The following is a 22,058-nucleotide window of genomic DNA, read 5'->3' on the forward strand; positions in this document are numbered from 1 at the left end:
CGAACCTCGGCGACCGGCATCACGGCGCACCTGCTGAAGACCCGAGGCCTGGCCGGCCTCTACCGGGGCGCCGGCGCGACCTTGATGAGGTCAGAGCAAAGACCCGCATCGAAACGATGAGGAAAAGTTTTCACACCCTCACAGATCGTTCACGCACAAAAAAAGAGTAAAAATCTCTAAATCTGTTCTTTCAAAGCAAAGTTTACATTTACAGCTGGGTGCATCCATGTACCAGAAGATTTGGGTTTAGAATAATCTTCTAAATCAGAGGTCTTCAACATGAGGGTGGCAACACATCAGGGGTTGCAGAGGGACTGGAGAGGGGTCATGAGATTTCTGATTATTTAGAAATAGTTATGCATGTAAATTCAAAGAATTGTCTTTAAATGTATATTAACATGAACCCAACATGTAACACATCTAAAATGACATGAAATGATGCATTTCAGTCAGAAATTAAGCTGTTTATGTCACAGTCATTATTAGCCTTTTGAATTCAAACATGTTAAAAAAACCCACAAAATAATGAAGCTGTAAATTACCTGCAAATAATGTAATAAATAACGATAAGCAAATTATATTTATTATTATATATAAACTATTTTTCTCTGAGCATCTCTGCTGTTACTGATCCAGTTTTTGACTATCCAACTCTGCCTGGAATATTCTCTGATCAACCAATCAGCACAGATCAATAGAGTCCTGCAGCTACGTCTGGTTGTTACGTTGCTGAACTGGTTCATCTCTCATCACTCCATCGGGTTTTTCCCCCAACGTTTCTAATGCTTCTCTGCAGGGATGTGCCCTTCTCTATGATCTACTTCCCCCTGTTCGCCAACCTCAACGCTCTGGGCCGGGAGAGCGCAGGGGGCCAGGATGTTCAGGCCCAGGCGCCGTTCTGGCAGTCCTTCGTGGCCGGCTGCTCCGCCGGCTCGGTGGCAGCAGTGGCCGTCACGCCGCTGGACGGTGAGCAACTTTACGCTTCAGTATGCGACATGGACACACACAGCGCATTACAACTTTAATGTGTTTTAATAGGATTTTATCACAAATCATGTGTGAAAATGCACATGATGGAAAGTGAAAGGAAAATTATGTTATAAATGAAAATCTGAACAGTGTGTATCCGTCCCTCGAGTCAAACTTGTTAATATCAATTGTAATCTATGTAATAATTGAATAGATTTTATTAATGGTATTTCTTTACATGGGAACTATTCTATTTGAGAGTTTCTGGTACAGCCGTAAATCTGACGCACAAGCTACATCCGTCCACAGCGATGGACAACGAAGCTGCTTCTGCGGGACCACCGGGGTTAATGTCTGGTTCTAAACTGACCCGATGGGACCATGGGAAACACTATTGTTGTGTTCAAGGAGTTAACATCAGCAGAGCTCCTCAAGCCTAAAATAGCATCTCAATGCTAAACATGCAGCAGTTAACGCTAAAGTCCATGAGTGGTCAGGATTCCTGAGACTCTGGAAAACTCCAATCTGATGGTTGAAGACCAGATTAAAAACTATAAATATATTTGTTGTTGAGCTCATTTAGCCATTTATTCAATAATTTAGCAGCAAAAACGGGTTTTCAGTTAAAAATGCTGCTTATTTTGTCTATAATTGCGATTAATTACAAACCCTTCAAAAGCAAAAATACTTTGTTGATCCCGAAGGGAAATTAATTAACTTGATTCAAAATTGTAATCAGGTTTCAGCATTAATTTTGTGTATCTCTTTACAGACTTTGCGTTTTTAGAGACATTTTGTCCATTGATCTTTCAGTCAGATCGGATGGAGAGAGTCAATGAAGACCAATTTATATATCTGCACATTTTTATACTGCAAACAGCATAAAACTGAGTATTTCTGCTTTAAATGTTCGCAGTGATAAAGACGCGTCTGCAGACCCTGCAGAAAGGCGAAGGGGAAGATTCGTACAGAGGAATTGTTGATTGCACAAGGTAAGACTACGGAACAAAGAGCTTCACGGCTCCTTCCTGCATCTCTCAACACTGAAGTGACAGTTTCAACAAACACGTAATAAAAATCTATGTTCTCATAAAAGTTACACACTGCAGCTTTAAGTCGTCCTTTCTCTGAATTTTTCCAGACGCATCATGAGGCGGGAAGGGCCGTCGGCGTTCCTGAAGGGCGCGGCATGCCGGGCTCTAGTCATCGCTCCCCTCTTCGGCATCGCGCAGGGCGTCTACTTCCTCGGGGTCGGGGAGGCGGTTCTGGGTTTACTGGGATAACAGCGACTGGCGGCGGTGAGGGAGAACACACAGAAGGAGGGTCCCAGCCTCATTCTCCAGAAAAATGGAGTTTCTCTGGTTTCACCGCCTGGCAGCGAGGCTCTGATGGGTAAACAAGGTCCGGAGTAACTAACCCGAGTCCAGGTGTTCCCCTCACCTGAGGGAGGGAGGGAGGTTTCTCCCGCTGGCTGTAAAGAAAGAACTGCTGGATATTTTTACAGCTGCTAAACTAAAATGCCTGACAGTGAGAGCGTTTGAATTTCAGGAAGTGACCCATTTACTTCATATCTGAAACGACCCGATGCTTAAAGCAGCAGCTCCGTTACGCATTCCTCCCACTCCTTCCTGTAGGTCACAGTAATAATCTGGTCTTCTGCTGGACTGGGAGCCAATCTCTATAAGGTCATCTGTTAATCTGATGGTAATCCCTTTAATCCCTGTAATGGCGTACGCTTCAATTTGCAACACAGCTCATTTCCTGTTAAAAGGCCACAGGTTAGACTGCAGGACAACACGCCGCCTTCCCGGGTTTAAATAAGAACAATCATGATAAAGTTCCTCCTTATTTATGGTTTGCTTCAAATAATGTGCGCACAACAACGAAGGACAATGCAATCAACGCCTTATCAATGCTGGTAGTTTTAAACTTTATAACATGTTAAAGGATTTTGTTTTTAAAGTGGGATTCTGTAAAGAAGTCAGTATCTAACCTTAGGACTTTGAAGCTAAAAGCTAATCTGTGGAGTTACAGGTAATTTATGCCATGATTCTCTAAACCTTCACTTAGCTCGACAACTGGTGCCAAAAATTAATAAAACAATTCAAACTTTTTTTTTTCTCACCAACATTAAATCAGAACCTTTTTTTTGTTTTAGGTCAGTTAGGATTACCAACATTATTTCTTTTTGCTAAATGTCAGAATAAGGAGATAAAATCAATTAATTTAACAAATAAAGCTGTTTAATTTGGAGTGGAAACAGAACTCTTCAAAATAAGAGCATGAGTATAAACATTATTCACCTGAAAGTTCACAAAACAACAACCAAATAAATTAACATTTTAGAATTTATTCAGAAAAATTGAGGAGAAGCTAAGTGCGCTAAATGTTTTCAAAGCTGGCAAAAGTCCTACATGAAAAAGTAGTTCTGCTATTAGCACAATATGGGATTAGCAGAAGTCTGGCCAACAGTGAGCGCAGCAGTCAACAACCAAACTTTATATAACTGAAAGTTTACAACCAACCGAGTATTTTATCAAGAAAAGTTAATTTAAGAGGCGCCAAGTACATAAAATCTTGTCAAAGTTAGCAAAAGCACTAAACAAAAAAAAACTAGCTGTGTCCAGTTCTCAAAGGTGAATTTACAACATTTCAGTTTAAATGAAGGAAAACCAGAAGCAGCAGCCAGAAGTTGCTGCCTCAATCAGAAGGTGAGGCAGCAAAGAAACTGGACGGTAAATATTAAAAATATGCCTCGTTTTTCTGTCATTTAATGTCATTTTGTTAATCCTACAGACAGAAAAGAGGAAAAATTTACACAGATTTAGTGTCTTTTTACATAAATACCTGGTTTTTACTGCAACACAAACACGACTTAACCTGAATTAACTCCATTCCATCAAAGTGAAGATACTGACTGCTTGTAACATCTCAACAAAACCCCACTTTAAAACTACTCCATTAGCTGGAAATGATAATATTTTGCTAGAATTCAAATTTAGACAGGAGAGTTTTAAATCTTAGACAGAAGCAGGGTAGTAAGGCCAACCGCCAACTTAAAGCCACCAGGTGGCGCTAAGAGGTCGTTTGTTTTTACATTTTAATACCAGACAGATGTGTTTCCATAGCAATACCACCTTTCTTCTGTTGTGTAGAGAGAAAATAGCTGAAGAAAACTGTTTACGCACTGTAAATAAAGAGATATCCAACATGTTAAACTGTCTCCTATTTATTTATTTTGGCTGTTAAACATCAAATAAACATAAAAATGTTTTCCAACAGTATCAGCAGCAGATTTCACAGTTTAAGATCTCTCTGGGTGAAGTAAGGAGGAAATAAGATCTGTGTTACATTTAAGTCCAGACGTTTTCTGAAAACACCGATCAGAGTTTAGTTTGACCTGAAAACTTGCTCTCCTGTGAGGGAGGTCAGGGGTCACCTGGACGTTTCCAGCGATGTTCTCCTCAAATTAATCCAAGAATCTGCGGTTGGGGTTGGAACCGAATAAGGTCTCTCTGATTTCAGGCATCATCTGGAAGGAGAAGGTGTCGCGTTTCCCACGGCAGAGAGTCAGAAACGGGAGAAAACTGCATCTAACCAGCATCACGTGTAAAAGAGTCATACCAAACTATGAATCAGGCTCAGACTAAGAAAACGAACTTCTTGTTTAATTATGATTATTCCAGTAATATTACGCCTTTTTCATTTAAATGCTGCTTTATTCTACTATGAGTTTTTTCTTATTGTGACGGTATTCTCATAATTGAAAAATAAATTTCTTAGCCTGGTTAATATTCCGTCATAGAGACTCATTGAAGTGAACATTTCCAAAACTGTTCGACTTCACAACATCCATCCATCCATTTTCTTGCACCCTTGTCCCTCAGTGGGGTCAGGAGCTGCTGGTGCCTCTCCAGCTGGCATGCCGGGCGAGAGGCGGGGTCACCTGGACAGGTCACCAGTCTGTCGCAGGGCAACACAGAGACACACAACCATGCACACACACACTCACACCTAGGGGCAATTTGGAGAGGCCAATTAACCTGACAGTCATGTTTTTGGACTGTGGGAGGAAACCAGAGTACCTGGAGAAAACCCACCATGCACAGGGAGAACATGGAGACTCCATGCAGAAAGACCGGGAATCGAACCCAGAACCTTCTTGCTGCAAGGCAACAGCTCTACCAACTGCGCCACTGTGCAGGCCCAACTTCACAATATTTTCAACATATTTTAGAAACATTTTGCAGCTTTTGGGTCAAACAGGAACCGGGTTTGAACCCAAAATGAACAAACACTTCAAAACGCAACAGGCTGAAAATGTTGTGAAGTTTTCAGGTTTTTTTCCTATGCTGCCCCCTGCAGACACATAACAGAAACTGCATGCAATGATTTTACACCGTAATCCACGTTTCTGCACTTTGTGTAATGTATTATACCTGCTGTGCTACGAGATCCAGTCTGCTCTCCAGGGTGTTGGAAACCTTAATCTTTCCATTACTGTTGTAGACTTCAACGCCGCCGCAGCTGTGGAAACGCAGGACACATTTACTTTAACCAAACTCACCTGCAGCAGCCGCTGGTCCGATGTGCTGCAGGTTTTAAACCTGGTTCCGAACAGCTGAATTACACGAGGAGATAATTAAATTCAAACTAAGATGGATTTCACCGTCTCACATGTCTGATGGAAGGAAGTGATCCTGGTCAATCCGGACAGTTATGTTGCTGCTCACCGTCTCCTTGTAGACGGCGATGTTCTTATTAACTGCAGCCTGCAGAGTCACAGCACAGCTTTATTTCACCAGAAACCCAAACCGGTACCATGGTACCATGGAACGGTTTGGGTTTCTGGTGAAGCAGAATTACCTGAACCATGTCCACATCCTGCAGTCGGCAGCGGATGGTGACTTTAGGCTCCAGCAGCTGGTAAAACCCCTAAAATGTAGAAATAAATAAAAAGAAACAGCTGTCAAAGAAACTAGAAAACGTTTTGGCACACTTACGCTATTATTTTAGTGGCATTATTATTAGATATGGTATTATTTTAAATCTATTTTTGTAATTTAATAAGAAACGATGTACTTTCTCCATATTAATTTTGCGAAAATATTCAACATCCATTTCAGAAAATATCTTGTTTTTCTTTATTTCAAAATCTAAAAACAGAAATAAAACGTGGTTCTTTAAAAATAACTAAATTTCTGCTATCAAAAAATGAAGTTCCCTTTTTTTAAAGGCCTTGAAACATTTGCGGCTCTAAACACGTCTTAGCTGGACTGAAGGTAGATTAGCGCAGCTAACTTCTCCTCTAGGGTCCTCACCACTGTTCCCACTGACCGTTCCTTATTATTCTGAGCTTACCTGAAGCACCAGACCCTCCAGCAGCTTGGCGTACCTGTCCGGGTCTTTGACGATGTCGGCCATTCTTTGGCGAGCCTCATTCAGCAGATCCTGAACATAAACACAAGATGAATGTTTTCAGACCCGCTCATCGGTAAATACTGTAGCTCAAACACTTCTGCACAGGGTTTTGGTGTTAAAACAGCTTCTGCATCCGTGTGGTACAGTTTTCCTCAAGCTGCGAGCGCCCCCTAGTGGTTCACCAGGTACTGCATGTAAGAGACCGTTGATGTGACGTGAGGGGAGCTCAAACAGTTAATAATGGATGAAACCGGGTCACTCAAAAGAAAAACTAAAGATGGAAAGAAAACATTGGCAGCCAAGTCAGACCTGCTGAGAGTTTTGATGTGTCGTTCACCAGCAATTCGATTCTTTTGAACGGCTTATATTATTGCTCTGCTCGCACGTAATTAAAAGTGATTTAATTGGCAAATAAATACAATTGTTAAAAATGGGTGTCTAACTTTTATATTTAATAGTGCAGAAGATTTCTGTTTCTGCCAAAGTAAATCAAGTCTATTTTTATTTTACTATGCTTCTACATTACAAAAAGCCCTAAAATGTTATTAAAACGAGGTTTTTCTTTAGATTTTCGTGTGTTTGACATAAATGAATCGACACCTTCAGAATCTGTAAATACCTGAAAACACTGGCTGTGTTACAAACCTTCTGAACAAAGAAAACAACAATAAGTGAGCTAAGAGAACAATAATTTAATTTCAGGTTGCATTTATTAAGATGTTTTTGTTAAATGGTCCTCAGCCTGAGAAGGTTTTAGGGTCTGACCGTCACCATGTCGTCTCGGGCCTTCAGCACCTTCAGCACCTTCAGCCTGGCCTGGTTCTTCAGTTGGGACATCTGGCTGAGGAGAGACGATTCCTGATGAGAACATCGCTCTGACTTCTCAGATTAAGGAACGTAAACCTTAAAAACTCACATTTTCTTATGCTGTTCAATCTGCTTCTCCTTCTTCTCGTAATAATCCATGATTTTCACCCGGTGGGTTTGCACCAGGCGGCCTTTCTCGATGTTAAACTCTTCGTCTCCCTGAAAGCAAACATCCCGGTCCGTTACGGGTCGCTGTGACGCCAGTGGTCGGCCTGAGCTGAACGTCCGTTACCTTCGCCAAGATCTCCTCGACTCGCTCGTTGGCCTCCTGCTCGATGAAGGCCATCATGTGTTTGATCTGCCGCCACAAGACACAAAGCAGCTGAAACTCACACAAATGTTTAACCTCAAGTCTGAATCTTTCATTTTATTCCAGTCGAGTTGAAAACTACCAACGAAATAAGCAACATTTTCAAATCAAAAACCCAATTTTTTCTGCTAAATTATTGAATAAATAGACAAAAGAGCTCAACAACAGAAATACTTATAATTTTTAATCTGTTGTTCAGGTTTTTCAACCATCAGATTGGAGCAAAGTGTTTTTTAATCCATGATCATTCATGGAGTTTCTTTGGAAATGTGAACATTAGCGTTAGCTTCTACATGTTTAGCATTGAGATGCTATTTTAGCCTAGCATAGTTTCGCTGATAGGCTAACTCCTTTTAGCACAACTTGAACACAACCACAGTGTTTTCTAGTTTCAGATCGGGTTAGAAGCAGAAATTAGCCGACAGAAGCAGCTTCCATCGCTGCCGTTAGCGGATGTAGCCGTGCGTCAGATTTACGTATGTACCAGAAACACATGCAGCTAATATTTTTTAATGACTTAAAAATCTGTGTAATTAATTTACCTAAATTAATGCATTAAGTCCTGGCCCAAGTTAAGTTTATTTTATTCGCTCCAGATGGAAACAGTGCGAATAAAAATGTCCTGATCTGTTCTCATCCTGCAGAAAGTGAGAAAAAAAGATTTGAAAAACAGCAGAGTCTGAATTTTTCTTTCCAAACTCAAACATTTACTGAATGAGCTGGAAAATGCAGCTTTCCCAACAGTCACTGGACTAATATTTAGTCTTATCAGCAGCACTGTTTCATATCTGTGCTGCATGGAGTCAAGCCGCTTCTGGCTCCGGTGGACCAGCTGTCCCAGAACAGGATGACTGGTTCCTCTGGACTTCCCTCAGAAACAGCAGGTCCAACATCGTCAGACAGGAATAAAGTCAAACAATCAGACTGGAGGCTCCATGAAGTTAATCTTACTGGTCTGGAACCAGGAAGCTGCTCCTCTCTGCAGTTGTTATCATTTAAAACACATTTCAGAGAACTTCCTTTTCTGCATTCTTTCAGTATCTTTGTGTTCAAACTGATCCCTGACCCGTCAGAGGATTTATCCTGGAGAACCCTGGTTTATACAGTACGTCTGAGGTGTTGAGCTTGAAAAGTAATGGTCAGAGTACAGTGCCCTGCGGTGCTCCTACGGTGAAGAAACTCCAGTTAAAGTGATGTAGTTGTTTCACTCTTAATGACCTTCTCGCCTTCTAAAACCTTTCATGTTGCTTTGATCAAATGGCACCAAATATGAGAGCCTGATTCATCGTCTGGAAACGATTAGTCAGCATTTATTGGGCTTTTTTGGGATTGTCATATTGGACATTGTGATAACAATAAATCTGCAACACATAGTCCTCATGGGATGTCACACTTCTGGGAACTTTGAAGCTGACAGCCATCTTGGTAGGCAGCCGTAACCAACTGTAATGACAGTTGATATGGAGTTGCTATGACAACAATAAACTAGACACAAACGTAGAACAGGTTCTCGCCTCGTTGCTAATTTATAAACAATACGAGAACATTACAACTATTACACTTTACAGTTTTTCAGTACTCTACCAACTCCTGCATAATACGAAAATAAATATCAGTGATATTTACTGTAGTACTTACTGTCGAACAAGTAAAATTAGCTAAGCTAATGTAGCTTTTATCTGCAAGCTAAGGCAGACATGCAGCCTACAAAGATGGCGGTTCTTAGGGAACTAGTAGCTCTTCTATTATCTTTGGTCATACTGAAGTTGATTATGATTTTTAAAAAAGTATTTTAAGTATTTCTTCCCCATTTTGCCCCATTTCAGTCTGACTTTCTGCATTCACTTTTATCTTCTCTCTCCAATAAACCTCTAACTTGTCAACAGGTTGATTTATGTGACTCTAAACCTACCAGTGACTTTACTCTCACTCAGAAATATAAATGCAAACAAAACGCGGATTCATTTTGATTATTAATATTTTATAATTATTATTTAACATAACTGTACATACTGTTTATGGATGAAAATATAACTTGTAGCATTCAAGTGTCCACATCCATGTAAACAAACCCTGATAAAAACTTTCAGACAACCTGGATACGGTGCAGACAGCTGTCAGATTCTTACTGCGGTCTGTTATGTTACAGGATGTTTGTGGAGTTTGTCCGCTGGAATAAAAACATTTAAAATGGGCGGTTTCATCCTCACCTGTTTCTGGACGTCGGCGTCGGTGAGCGCCATGTTTCTTCTTCTGTTTTTTTTTTTTTTTTTTTGGTAATTTTGAGCCTTAAAAAATATTCACGACCAACTTTTATACAGCAGCGAAGGAGGCACCGTCGCGAGCCCAACCAGCTTTTCTCCTCGAGTTTACGACACTAACTTCCGGTCAAACTTTTTAACTTTGGCAACATAAGCAGAACGTGTTTATGCCCTTGTTTCAATTGAGAATTATTTATTAGATTTTTTTTCCTTAGTGTTTTACATGCTTTCATTTTAGAGCAACACAAACATATTTTTTCAGCAAACTCTCCTAAAAACTAGCTGGAAGGGCGTGGCCTTCATAGAATAAAGACACAGAGCGTTAACCTGACGGCCATATTGGGAGTGGCATCTTTGCTGCGTTCCATTTACCTCGGAAGTCGGAATTTGGTACCTTTCCAGTTAAAAAGTCGAAGTTTCAACATGGTAGCGCCCATAGATCTTTTCCGAGAACAATTTTAAGCTTTTCTTCCCTTTTATAGGCACCACTTTTAATTTGTTTAGTTTAGAGGTGCAGGAACTTTCTTGTTAGATTTATTTTAATAAATCTTACATATGTCTGGTAAAGTAAACACCTATTCACCACATCTTACTACTGTTGATGCGAGGAGCAGCCATTTTGAAAAGCGAAAAGCCTACATGTCATAATTGGGGGTGGTCCGACTGGGAAATCCGACTTTGGAAGGTGTTCCACTTCATTTTTCAGAAATGAAGTGGAACAACTGAAATGCAGCAATTATATGGAGCTAAATTGGGGACATAAAGTTTGCAAAATAAAAATGAAAATAATAAAATTGAAAACAATCTTTGAAATTGAAAATAACCTTAAAACTCAATACATTTTGAGATATTTAAAACCAAAATAAAATAAATGAAAGATGTTCAACAAAATTTTCACTTAAATTTTTTTTAGTAAAAAAAGAAAAAAAAATTAACAAACTTTATACGCCCAATTTAGCTCTACATAGTTATACTTAAAAGGTAAGGCATTAAAGGTTCTTCTGTTTCACATCACATCAGTGACATGATTTAAAAAATCCAATATCCAATGATATAACTGATTATGGTTGGATTCTTTATAATGGCTTGAAAGAAATATTCTTGCAACTTCTAGTATTTTTTCCTCACTTCTATAATAACAACAATGACAATAATAAGAAGAATATTTGGATTTTATTGTCATACAAATACATATTAATATCTAAACATTTAGATTTTAAAGGACCTTGTTGTCGCCCCAACCAGACTTGTCCAGGTTGCCACTCACACAATGGTGGACGCCCTGATGCATCTTCTTAAAAGGCGCTTCTACACAACGATTTAGGGTCGGGTTTTCACGCCATGGTGCATTCACTCAGGTCGGAAATATGTGGTAATATCGTTTTCAGAAAAAAACACTGACTAACCAAAGAGCTTTGTGACACCTGATGATGAAAATATCACGCATTTCTTTTACACTCAGTAATTTAATCAGTGTTATTTATGTGGTCATCTATGTGGTCAAGCTGGCATCAAAATTCAACAACAAAGATAAAATGGTGTAAATTTATTTACAAAATTAAACAATTCAACTGATAAGAGCAACAAGTCCATGTCTGTTTGAGCTGTACAAAGTTCGGGGTTTTAAAATGAAGAGGGTTGAATAGATATGATCATCACTGTTTTCAGATCTTTATTTGTACTCATTTGGATTCCATATAAATCCCAATGAAATACATTGAAACTTGTAATTTGACAAAATGTGAAAAGTTTAAAAGTTTCAATCGTTAACCTACTTTAAAATAGTTAATAACATTATTTATGGAGCACTAAGTAGGGCCATGGTGAAATTGGATGTGAGAAAAAGTTGATTCACGCGTTTTAAAAGCATTTAAATGTGGATAGTCTAGTGTACGAGATGTACCTGAATGCATCGTAAAGCCGTAAAACACCCTATAAAAGGGCAATGACATCAAACGGACAGAACAGGTGGAAAACGGTGGGCCATCTACACAACTGACTTTCACCGGGACCAAACGGTTCGAAGGATCCGCTTTATTTCCACTTACTTCCACATATAAACACAGCCATTTTTGTGGCAAACGGAAGTTTTATCTTGAAGGATTTCACAGGAAGCCCGGCGTTTCATTTTCGCGCGCTTGTGATCCATTCGGAGCGCATTGTGTCCGGGAGTTTGTTGCTGCTGCTGCTGCTGCCAACCAGCGGTGGTCCGCTCACTCCAGATACCGCTGCTGCAAAGGGGTCGTGGCGTAAAACAGCGTCCAGCCTGGCGGTTGTCAGCATTTGGTTTCCTTCAGGACAAGGACGGTGAGAAAATGGCTCCCGCGGGACCGTTAGAAAGTTGCATAGAAGTTTTGTAATTTCTTGGCAGTTTAAAGGTGTAACGTTAAGCTAGCTAATGTAGCTTGAAAACAGACTCGGGGCTTCCAGCAACGTTTGTATACTAAAAACGTTTTTTTTTTCCTTTAAATATCAGCTTGTTGTTCACCAGATAATATTGATCTCTTATTGGTTATTGAAAATATTTTACACCACCGTGATGCTGCTATTTTATGACAACGTAACCTGGTTTGATGCTGCTATAAAAGCTGTGTGTAATCTGAATAAATCATGTGTTTTTTTTAAGTCTAACTGAATTTGGGCAACATAAAGTAGCATGAGGTTTATTTTGACAGTTACACCGGAAGTGTTTTCATAGTTTAGTTAACTTGACATATTTTACCAGTCCGCGTTTTGAAACTATCTAAAAAAAACAAAAAAACAATGAATATGTAGTTAAATAAGCAATTAACTACATGACTTTTGAAATAAAAGTATAAATGTATGCATTAAATGAAGTAGCTAAATAATTTATAGTTATTTAAATGTTTTAGTGATTTTCAAAAAAAAAAATTATAATTGTGAATAAAAATCATGATTTAATATTTAAACTCATTAAATGTTATTTTAAAAAAGGACTTAGTTCATAGCTCAGTCTTGTGTTTTTGGATCTGGTGATAATTTAGCTGAAATGATAAACTATCACCAGGGGCAAAATGATAGGATCGGATAAATATATTGGAATTTGGACGTTTAACAACGTAAATTAATTTGGAAAAACAAAAATAAAATAAGCACCATATGTGTATTTAAAAAATGTTTTTATTAGTAGTATTATTACTTTTATTAAAATTTTTTAAACTAACTAATTATTAAGCAAAATAAAGTGTTTCAGCGTGTTTTATTATTATTATTATTATTATTATTATTATTATTATTATTATTATTATTATTATAGGTTCCTTTGGTGAACTGCATCAATCTTCAGGGAGTTTTGTGATATTCATGCAATAATTTAAATAAAATTGTAAAAAATGTGTGAAATTTAGCAACAATTAGAATAAAATGTAAATAGTTTCTTTAATACAAAATGTCAATAATAATAATACTTTTTAAAAAAACAACCTGTGAACAAAAATGACTGAAAATGTAACTTAATAATATAAGAAATTAATTGAATAATTTAATTGGCTTTAATTTAATTACTCTGATTGAACATCATTGAATTTAATGGCTAGTTCTTTAATAATGTTAAATGATTTTATCATATAAAGAACGCAATTTTGAATGAATCATTAGGTTTTTATGCACGTCTCTAATAAAACATTCAACTAATGTAATAATGACATGGAACTTAAGTAAACACACGTTTAAAAACAAACACCTACTGTGGATTCTTTTTAATTTTTAGCCCTTTTTGTTATTGCTATTTAAAAGAAAACATGATTATTCAGAAGGCTGTATAACTTGGTCTCCATGACAACTTAAAAACGGTTTAATCTTCCCCAGGCCAGTCGTCCAGAGTCGACGGTAAAACTTGATGTGCCTGTGAATCTGAAGCGTTGCGGTCATGACGTCCTGCGGTGCCTCGGCCGCCGTGCCTCCATGTTTCCACTACGAAACCAAATACATCGTGCTGAACTTCCTCAGAAAGCTGCCGGCCCACAGATCAAGGATCCCAACTACAGAGCTAGGTGAGAGGAAAACTCGCTTGTCTTGGTGAACCACTAATTTATTGACGAAGCCAATGAAAAATAGTCGTGTCTGTCCTGTAGTGACGACTAAAAGCTAGCAGAGGAAATATATAAAACATGAAATGCTGTCAGGAAGCAAATCAGCTCCTCGTTGTTTTGTTTTTAAATAAAAAATAATTCTGTTGTGTAAAATGCAAAATGATTAAAATGTCACTTTAAGTCTCAAGTTTGAAATAGGAAAAACTTTTTAAAGTTTACAAACTGATGACACACTAAACTTTTACATTAACTTTAAAAAATTCAAACTTGAATTGAGGCAGTGTAAACAACCCTGCCTTTTGTTTTACATTTCACTTTCAGTCTTTGGAGTGTGAAAACGTGTTTTTATTAAATAGATATTTCTAATCTATTTTTCATCATTACTCTTATTGATCAGGACGTACATGCAATGCTAGCCAAAGTGCATTTCCTTGTATAACATGCCAGATGAACGTAATGCATGTAGTGGACATTTTTCCCAGACTTTAGGCCTGTAGACATGTTGCACGTTGTTGTTGACGTCAGGAAATGTCAACGCTGGCGGACAGAAAGAGCGTTTCTGCTGCTGCAGGACAGATGAGCTAAACCTGGACATGACCGTCATTCAGCGCGCAGCAAAGGGAAAACGACACAGACTAACCGCTGGGGAATAACTCAGAACCACTCTCTCTCTCTGTCTGTGTTGGCTACGCTACACACAGTCCCGTTGCCGTAGCAACTGACAACAACACCGCTAATGTTTCAAAAAAACACTCAAACATTTCCCACACAATGAACCGAACATTCAGTTTGTCACAGTTTTGTTTTTAGGCTTGAGGTTTATTCTGCAGTCATTAAGATTTACTGTGGAAGATTAGCTACTAGCTACTAGCTAAGCTAACACAGCGGTGGTTGATTGGCTAATTTAAGCACCTGACGACCTGTCAGAGTCGGTGTCCAGGTTGCCTTATTATTCTTTTTTTTTTACTGAACCGAAACACTAAATTCGGTTCAGTAAAACCGAATTTAGTTTTTACTGAAACTAAATTCGTAGTCTTTTTTACTTCATAGTCTTCTTGACTATGAAGACTAAGGTTTTCATAGTCAAGTCATTATAACTGACCTACTTTCCTCTCTCACTGTTTTTTTTTTCTGTCCTGACCTTGTCCTGACCTTGTCGTCTAGTTTTTGTAGCGTTGGCTATCAGTAGCAAAGCATTGCGTCCCCTTAGACATCATGCACACATTTTAGATTTAGCTCGCTATGTTGGCAACTTCACTGCTAAAACCAATGCTAGCCATCATCGTAGCAGGGCAGTCTTTTTGCCCCCCCAGCAGGACGCATTGGGGGGCAGGAGCTTGTGTGTGTGACGTCACACTGCAACATGTCTGTAGGCCGACCCGAATCGATACCTGGGCCAGGTCGGGCTAATAGCGCTTAGCATTCGTCAGCAGCAAGGAATTGTAATTGCAAAATGATTTGCTGAATCGTTGCAGCCTGGTGCTTGCTCATGTAGCAGCAGCTCAAAGTATTTTGAGTTGTTGGGCGTGTAGCCACCTGTTCTCCAGTTTAGCTTCTCTGGCTTTGGCGTGAAACTGCATTCGGCAGACATCTGAAGAATCCACCTTCATCTGAGACACTCTCAGCTCATCTGTATTCTCATTCAATGTCCAGACTGACAGAAATGTCTGCTTTATTTATTGAAATCTTACTTTGGGATTGCATGAGTTATTTCCCCCCATTCCTGCATATTTGAACCCAAATCCTTAATTTCCCGCTGGCGTTCTGGTTGCGGTGCTTCTCCGCGTTAAACTGCAGTGGAAGAAGCACAAACAGCTGCTTTCATTTTGCTTTAGGTTCATAAATCGAGTAGAAGAGAGGAGGTTTTGAGTTGCAGCACGTTTGAAAAGCTCCAAATGACCGACTGATCCCTGCTTTCCGCTCGACCCGGTCCCGTTTCTGACAGCCTGTCATGAGTAATCATGGTAGGATTACTCTCACACCAGCAGACGGGCGGACAGAGCGGCCGGACCGGCTGCCTGCTGAGGCAGCAGAGCAGCCCGGCGCTGGGCCTCCAGGCTAAACGGGACAAAGGGGAAATAACGGGGGCCGCCTCTCAAAAACTAAACAAAAAAAAGACGGATTTTATTTATCTTTAGTTTTTAATTTAATCAGTTGCCCTTTTGTGTTGGTGGGTCTGATTTTAAAGTTTTGTTCATTTTCTGCTTTGCTGTTTGGACAATTATTATTGGGAAGGATATTTTTCTCTTTGCTTTTTACTTTTGGATAGTGTTACTATGGCGACAAAGTGTTATTTCTGCAACTAGAAACAGCTGATTAGCATCTCAGAAGCTCAGGTAATATCTGAACTTTGACCCCAAATCCCAGAGGACTTGCAAAGATGACCACAGAAAGAGAGGAAGTTCAAACCATCTCTGCAAGTCTCTGTAACAACATAAACAGGATATTTAAAGCAGTGGCTAAAGCAAAGGAGGTGGATCAGCAGAGCCAGCCTGTAACGATCACAGTGTTGTCCAGGACGTGTCACCGGCTGCATTCCATTACAGATGAGCGGAAAACTTTGTCAGTATTCTGCTGATGTTGAAAAAACACAATTTCGCAATTAAAATCCCACGTAAATAAGTAATTAAGCTACTTCCTGTTGTCTTCTTCTTCGTGGTTTGCCCCAGCAGCAACAGCCGGTTGTTGATCATGTGACTCGTGTAACGTGGTGGAAACGTCTGTGTGAAATGAAAAGATGGGCTTAAAAAGTTGGTTCCACTAATCTAAAGCGCTAATCATAAACATTAGCTACGCTAAAGTGCTAAACGTTAGCTACGCTAAAGTGCTAATCCAACATGGTATTTTAGTGGAAGCTAATGCTAAAGCTCCAACCAGCCTCTTGCTTAATAAAGTTTCTGTAAAAAAAAAAAAAAAAAAAGAGGAAACAGAACCGCTGTGTAAACAAATGTCAAAATAAGAGCATAAACATAAACCTCTAACTACTCGAAGGATTCTTAAGTCGATGAGCAAAACTTCCACACAGACGTCAAACTTTATTCAAAAGAAATAATTTAGGCAGAAGTAAGTGCGCTAGACGTTTTAAAGCTCATTAGCGCGTTAGCGGGAGTTTGCCCAGCTGGTGTGAAACCTCCTCGCCTCTCACGGCTGGTTACATCTCGGCTATTCGCCTAGAATGATTTGCTCCCACATGAGCTTCACTCTGAAGTCCTTCTGATGGGTTTTCCTCTCTGTTGTATTGGGAGTCAGCAGCCGCCTGTCCAGGGTCTCCTGCCTACAGGAAAACTCAATATTTGTTCATCAAACTGAGTGTAAAGCGTAAAATAAGGGTGCAGATCAGGGGCTTTGCCTGTTTGAACTGTAAACAGGCACCAATATCAGTAAAATTATTGATTATAATATGAGGAAATGTGAAGATAAACCAGTTTATCAGATAAGACAATGGAGCAGAAACGAGGAATAAGAGGATTATCAGCACTGACCTAACCTGACCTAACATTCAGATAAATGTAGGATAGCATGTTAGTTGGTAGATGCAGATTTAAAGCTGGTCCAGGTCTGATGTGTTAAGGAGACGCCCAGGATGAGTGGGAGAGGAGCAGACGGATGAAGCAGCAGATCGACGAGGAGCTGAAGCAGCTGGAGCAGGAAGTCAATGACTGTAAGTTTCCACTGCCTGAGTGAATGAGGCCCCACTGTCCCCAACCTGCCCCCAACTACCCCCAACCTGCCCCCAACCTGCCCCCCACTACCCCCAACTGCCCCCAACCTGCCCCTCACTGCCCCCCCACTGCCCCCAACCTTTTTGCGCCAGTGTAGTGGTTAGGAAGCTTCTCTCAGGTGTTTTCAATCTGAAAACATGTCTGAGGTGTTGAGTTTTTATTTTTCCTCCTGATTTCTGATCAGACTTCCCAGTCCTGCAGCTTTTTCTTGTCGTTTTCACGGCGTCTTCCTCCCGTCTCCAGCGTTTTCCGAGTCGGACTTCGACCTGCGCCAGTCGGTGGTGTTCTGCCCGCCGAACCCGGACAACTCCGTGGAGGAGTGCCTCGCCGCCTTGGGGCACGGCGTGTCCCAGGAGCTCGGCCCTCACCTCTCCGCCGGCGTGGAGGAACTGCTGTCCGGGTGAGCGGAGCTGTGGAAATATTTACCCAAGAGTTTCACACACAGAGCTTTGGTTATCGGGCGCGATCAGAACAAAGCCTGTCGCTCGGCTTGTTGACCTTTTTCAGTATTCTTTATGTAAGCATTTATGAGGTCAGACGCTGATGTTGGACACGAATACAGCAGCAGCTAACAGTTGTTTTAGTAATCGAGTATCTATTGATTATTCTGACAATTAATTGGATAAAAAATATTGTACATATTTTTCATTTTGATTTGCATTAATGGTCCAAATAATCAGTTTCTTTTTTTAATTAAGACAATAAACACTTTGTTGCCTAAAAAGTGATAACGTAGCATTCATGTAGTGAATTTGAACCAAGAGAAGCTAAAACTGACAATTAAGGAGTTCTGGGTAAAACATATTGTTTTTATTTTAATTTTATTTTATTTCAAACAGGTTTTTAAAAACAAGAAAACACGAAATCAGTAGGACAAGAGGAGCCATGTGCATAAATGACCAAGAACAAAATAATCAGATTCCCACTACTTTCCTGTCTGAAATGGAGGAGGAAGCAGTCAGCACTTATTTAATCCACTTCCTGTTGACAAAGAGGTTTTTTAGCTTAAATTTAGATGTATTGTACAGTTTTGGCTGCACTCAACATGCTGTGTTTTTTCAGCAAATTGCCATTTTATGAGTGTGTGTTCTCCAGTTAATGATTAATCGATTACAAAATGAGTTGCTGATTATTTCAGCAATCGATTAATCAGATTAATCATTTCCTTTGCAGCCAGATCTAAGTGTTGTTTGGTGTTTCAGTGACCTGGACTACCAGAGGTTTCAGCGCACGGCTCTGGATCTCATCAGCCACACCGAGTCGGCCTGGAACACGGTGAGCCTCTGGTCGGCTGCTGCGTCACCTTCCCTGACGTCAGGTGACGCAGCTTCCTCACCTGGTTGGTCGTCTCTGACAGGCTTTGGTGCCGCTGCTGCTGCTGCGGGCGCTGCTGTTCGAGGGGAAGCCTGTGAAGACGCTGCTGCAGCTGGGGCTGCGCTGCCTGCAGGAGGACATCATCGTCCAGCAGGGAGGATGGGTGAGTGTTCGACCGCACGCAGAGTAGGAAAGGTCGTCTGCAAACTGACCCAAAGGGATTCCCGTAGCTCGGGTTTGTGTTGCATTATGGGAAATGAACTAAGGAGAGATGGCGGCGAGTCGTTTCCGTAAAGCGTAAAACTTTGAGGACGTCTCCTCTGATGATATCACCGGAAATAAAATCCAGAGAAATGGTTGATTCCCGATGTCTGACTGATTTTAAAGTCAGAAGACGTGAATGCGTTCTCCAAAAACAACTTCAGTCCAGGGTAAGAAGGGCTGTGACCTTTAACCTCTGTCCTCTGAGACGGAAAACATGACAACAGGACCTTCTGCGTGTTTACGTTCAGACCGACATGCAGCTGCTACATTAGCCACAAGAGGGCAGCAGTGAGTCACGCGCTGCAGGTGGAGGCTGCAGAGGAAGAGCTGCATGTTCTCTTAAATTATAGAAAGGTCCAACCTTTAATTTGTGATTTAAAAATGATCGAGAACCTCTACAAACCATTGGCTCCATCAAAACGGATGAATGAAATGAGCTGCAGTGACTGAAACGTTAAGTTGCTGCAGCTCAGATTATTATAATGTCCAGGTTCAGTTTATTAACTCGGTCGGTAACAGGGGCTCTGCAGCTGATGCTGCTATCAGCCAGCCAGTCAGGAGATGTTGAACAGTTTGACTTAATGTTCTTATCACTAAAGGAAGTTACATAAATGCTTGAATGTTTTTTTTAATCACACATTGGATTCAAATGATTAGATTCCCCAAAGTAATTATTTCACTTTTTAATGGAGTTAATTACAAAGTCTGTAATCAATCAGTCACATTTTAATTGAACACTAAATGAGCAACAGTTTCAATTCAAAGTTATAGAACAAATATCCAAATAGGATCCGTTTCTCCCGACATTCATCCAAATAGGATCCGTTTCTCCCGACATTCATCCAAATAGGATCCGTTTCTCCCGACATTCCCTGATCAGCGCTGGGCGAGACGAAGATATGAACCCGAAGATTTATCACAATATTTTGTGGGATTGTTGTGAGAACAAGAAAAGTGGTGGCAGAAACTATTAATCTCTACGTTTTCAGGTAGCTGAATCCTGAAAAACCTTCCTGTTGGCAATGACCAACAGGAAGGAAGTGATTTTTTCACTGCATTTAATCCATATCGGATGTGACAGCGAGGGATTAAAACAGTCAAATTAACAGTCCCAGCAATATGGACAGTTTTTTTTCAACATCATTAATCTTGATAACAATCAATCAAACTTCTTATGATGAGAAACTGATGAATTGTAATCGATACGATGGAGAAGACGGTTCAGATTGGGAAGATGTTTAATTTGTTTTAGAGGCTGCAGTTATTTAAAAACCGGACTGACTGACTGACTGGCTGGTCGGTCACCGATGGCGAACGCTGCAGGTCGACGCCGTCGTTTCAGCTTTTACTGTAGAGCAGTGAGGGGAGCGCTGCTGGCTGCAAACGAGGTCACCGATGAGGAGTCACGTGACGTTAACGCCACAGAGCTGCGTCACAGCTGAGCAGATGACGGGACGGCTGATGAAGGCATGAAGAGGAGGGAGAGGAAGGGAGGGGAGGGCCCAGCGGCCGACAGCAGCCAGTGGGAGCAAAGTTGCATCTCTTCCACTTTGACGGCTGCATGCTCGCGCCCGGCTCCCTCGCTGCGACCTGCGCTCCGTCCTGTGGTTCCTGTCCTGCTGGATCTCTGGAGATTTGTGCGCTGAGGTGCGATCCGGCGCCGCAGGACTTTACGCCGAGGTGAGACGTTTTCCTGCGGAGCGACAAAAAACCCAAACTGATTTCCAGATGCTGAGAAGATCTCCTCTTCCTGGCAACATGGCCGCCGCCTCCTGTGGTTGTTTTGGCTTCTTTTTAGGGCTGAAACTAACGATTGTTTCTGTAATCGATTAATCGGATGAAAATGGCTGCATTCTACAGATTTATCATTGAACTATTTAATCCTTTTTAGTACAATGTTAGCTTTTTTTTTATATACATTTCTAATAAGCGAATAATAATTTGGGAGTTTTGGCTAAAACATATTTCAGACAAAGGTTTTATCTTAAATGCCAAAAGTGTCTTTTGTTGTAGTTTTGGCTCTGAATGTGTTTTTTCCAGCAAATGGCCTTTTTCTTTAGTCTGAATACTTTTGGTTTTAAGCAGTTACTAAATTAGTTGACAATTATTTCAATAATCGATTAATCAGGATTAATCGTTTCAGCCCGACTTTGTTTCTCTGCATGGCATTTATTTTTTTGAACTCCAGATCTCGTATTTTCTCTGCCAGGCCGCGGTTAACGTCTCAGAGATGAAACCGGAGCAGGATGTTGGGTTTTGGAGCGGAAAACAATGAGCTTCATTATGAGCCTAATGTGGCTCACAGTCGGTTTGGCAGGAACAAAGCCCGGGTCGGGTTCTGCAGGCCCGGCAGCGCGAAGAATCAGCCAACCGTCCTTCTCCCTCTGGAAACTGCTGAGCTCAAAGTTGACGTCAGACATTTTCTCTGCGGTTTGAGTCGTTTGAATCCTGGAGGACGAAGATGAAACGCTGTAAACCGACAGCTGATAGTCAAAGCAGGATATCTAGGAAGATGTAAAACATTTCTGAAGCTCCGTTTGTTCGCCACAGGCGCCTACCTGGCAGTGCAGCTGCCTGCCTCGCTTTGCAGCTGCCTGCTTCACTCTGCAGTCGCCCGCCTGGCGCTGCAGCCGCCCGCCTGGCGCTGCAGCCGCCCGCCTGGCACTGCAGCTGCCTGCCTCGCTTTGCAGCCGCCTGCTTCACTCTGCAGTCGCCTGCCTGGTGCTGCAGCCGCCTGCTTCACTCTGCAGCTGCCTGCCTCGCGTTGCAGCTGCCTGCTTCACTCTGCAGTCGCCTGCCTGGTGCTGCAGCTGCCTGCTTCACTCTGCAGCTGCCTGCTTCACTCTGCAGCAGCCTGCCTGGCGCTGCAGCAGCCTGC

General features: G+C 41.0%; 3 protein-coding genes across 6 annotated transcripts in view; 2 read left to right on the plus strand and 1 right to left on the minus strand.

The window, feature by feature from the left end:
* The window catches only part of slc25a18 (solute carrier family 25 member 18), a 9,599-nt gene extending 6,464 nt beyond the window's left edge, over positions 1-3,135 (plus strand). The window contains exons 7-10 of the mRNA XM_017301695.1: positions 5-89; positions 797-966; positions 1,886-1,961; positions 2,111-3,135. Of these exons, the coding sequence (XP_017157184.1) occupies positions 5-89; positions 797-966; positions 1,886-1,961; positions 2,111-2,252 (473 nt within the window). The 3' untranslated portion in view covers positions 2,253-3,135. The remainder of the gene's footprint in view (positions 1-4; positions 90-796; positions 967-1,885; positions 1,962-2,110) is intronic.
* Positions 3,136-3,723: 588 nt separating this feature from the next.
* atp6v1e1a (ATPase H+ transporting V1 subunit E1a) lies at positions 3,724-9,810 on the minus strand. Of its 2 annotated transcripts, none has more exons than XM_008436491.2 (9): positions 9,778-9,810; positions 7,490-7,555; positions 7,307-7,416; positions 7,162-7,231; positions 6,331-6,420; positions 5,836-5,904; positions 5,647-5,741; positions 5,409-5,496; positions 3,724-4,501 (listed from the first exon to the last, which is right to left on the minus strand). In XM_008436491.2, exons 1-9 carry the CDS (start codon positions 9,808-9,810, stop codon positions 4,439-4,441), a joined length of 684 nt encoding a protein of 227 aa, XP_008434713.1. In that variant the 3' UTR covers positions 3,724-4,438. The 2 variants fall into 2 exon arrangements, with proteins under 2 accessions (XP_008434713.1, XP_008434712.1); XM_008436490.2 differs by having other exon boundaries at positions 7,156-7,231.
* Positions 9,811-11,775: 1,965 nt separating this feature from the next.
* bcl2l13 (BCL2 like 13) overlaps positions 11,776-22,058 on the plus strand; it is a 15,548-nt gene continuing 5,265 nt past the window's right edge. The window contains exons 1-6 of one of the 3 annotated variants that reach the window (XM_008436492.2): positions 11,776-12,135; positions 13,657-13,841; positions 17,452-17,541; positions 17,846-18,002; positions 18,805-18,877; positions 18,960-19,079. In XM_008436492.2, coding sequence (XP_008434714.1) covers positions 13,718-13,841; positions 17,452-17,541; positions 17,846-18,002; positions 18,805-18,877; positions 18,960-19,079 — 564 coding nt within the window. In that variant the 5' untranslated portion in view covers positions 11,776-12,135; positions 13,657-13,717. Of the gene's footprint in view, positions 12,136-13,656; positions 13,842-17,436; positions 17,542-17,845; positions 18,003-18,804; positions 18,878-18,959; positions 19,080-22,058 lie in introns of those variants that run through there. The other 2 variants (XM_017301710.1, XM_008436493.1) reach the window with 2 other exon arrangements.

This window comes from Poecilia reticulata, linkage group LG19, assembly GCF_000633615.1.
Source record: "Poecilia reticulata strain Guanapo linkage group LG19, Guppy_female_1.0+MT, whole genome shotgun sequence".
NCBI lineage: Eukaryota > Metazoa > Chordata > Actinopteri > Cyprinodontiformes > Poeciliidae > Poecilia > Poecilia reticulata.